Raw genomic sequence first — 1203 nt, forward strand, 5'->3', positions numbered from 1 at the left:
CTCCAATTTTCCTCCGACCATCTTTAATCTCCCCTCCCCCCTCCACCCCCCCCCTTTCTCCAATGGGGTGGGTGGGTGGGTGGGTGGGGTGGGTGGGTGACGACGACGGGGTGGGCGTGGCCTCCTCCTCCTCCTCCTCTTCTCAGTTGTCCTGCATGGTCTGGTGGATCCAGCGGGCGTACCGGCAGACCTTGGTGTAGACGCCGGGGCGCCGGGGGCGGCCGCAGCGCTCCATCCCCCACGAGACGATGCCCTGCAGGGTCCCCCCGCACACCAGGGGGCCCCCAGAGTCACCCTGGGGTGGGGGGGGAGGGGACACACACAAGGGGTCAAAGGTGGGACCTTCTTGGCCTTGGCGACCTTTTTGGGTCAACCAAGTCCTGGTTGGGTTGGCCAAGCCCTGGTTGGGTCGGCCAAGCCCTGGTTGGGTTGGGTGACCTCTTGGTGGACCTTCTTGGTCCTGGTGACCTCTTTGGGTCAACCAAGCCCTGGTTGGGTCGACCAAGGCCTGGTTGGGTTGGGCGACCTCTTGGTGGACCTTCTTGGCCTTGGTGACCTCATTGGGTCAACCAAGCCCTGGTTGGGTTGGGTGACCTCTTGGTGGTCCTACTTTGGTTGGGTGACCCCTTGGTGGACCCTCTTTGGGTCAACCAAGCCCTGGTTGGATTGGCCAAACCCTTTGGGTCAACCAAGCCCTAGTTGGGTTGGGTGACCTCTTGGTGGTCCTACTTGGGTTGGGTGACCCCTTGGTGGACCCTCTTGGGGTCAACCAAGCCCTGGTTGGGTTGGGTGACCCCTTGGAGGACCCTCTTGGGGTCAACCAAGCCCTGGTTGGGTTGGCCAAGCCCTTTGGGTCAACCAAGCCCTGGTTGGGTTGGCCAAGCCCTGGTTGGGTTGGGTGACCCCTTGGTGGACCTTCTTGGCCTTGGTGACCTCATTGGGTCAACCAAGCCCTGGTTGGGTTGGATGACCCCTTGGAGGACCTTCTTGGTCTTGGTGACCTCTTTGGGTCAACCAAGCCCTGGTTGGGTTGGGTGACCCCTTGGTGGACCTTCTTGATCTTGGTGACGTCTTTGGGTCAACCAAGCCCTGGTTGGGTTGAGTGACCTCTTGGAGGACCCTCTTGGGGTCAACCAAGCCCTGGTTGGGTTGGCCAAACCCTTTGGGGTCAACCAAGCCCTGGTTGGGTTGGGTGACCTCTTG

At 61.6% G+C, this 1203-nt stretch overlaps 1 protein-coding gene across 1 annotated transcript in view; it reads right to left on the bottom strand.

Moving 5' to 3' along the window:
• Positions 1-142: 142 nt before the first annotated feature.
• Positions 143-1203, bottom strand: part of LOC114072905 (kallikrein-11-like) — a gene marked incomplete at its 5' end in the record, with an annotated part of 9247 nt that continues 8186 nt past the window's right edge. The window contains one exon of the mRNA XM_027910727.1: positions 143-295. Within this exon, the coding sequence (XP_027766528.1) occupies positions 143-295 (153 nt within the window). The remainder of the gene's footprint in view (positions 296-1203) is intronic.

This window comes from Empidonax traillii, unplaced genomic scaffold, assembly GCF_003031625.1.
Source record: "Empidonax traillii isolate 1590-97213 ecotype Southwest subspecies unplaced genomic scaffold, ASM303162v1 scaffold4413:size9649, whole genome shotgun sequence".
In the NCBI taxonomy this organism is placed as follows: Eukaryota; Metazoa; Chordata; class Aves; order Passeriformes; family Tyrannidae; genus Empidonax; species Empidonax traillii.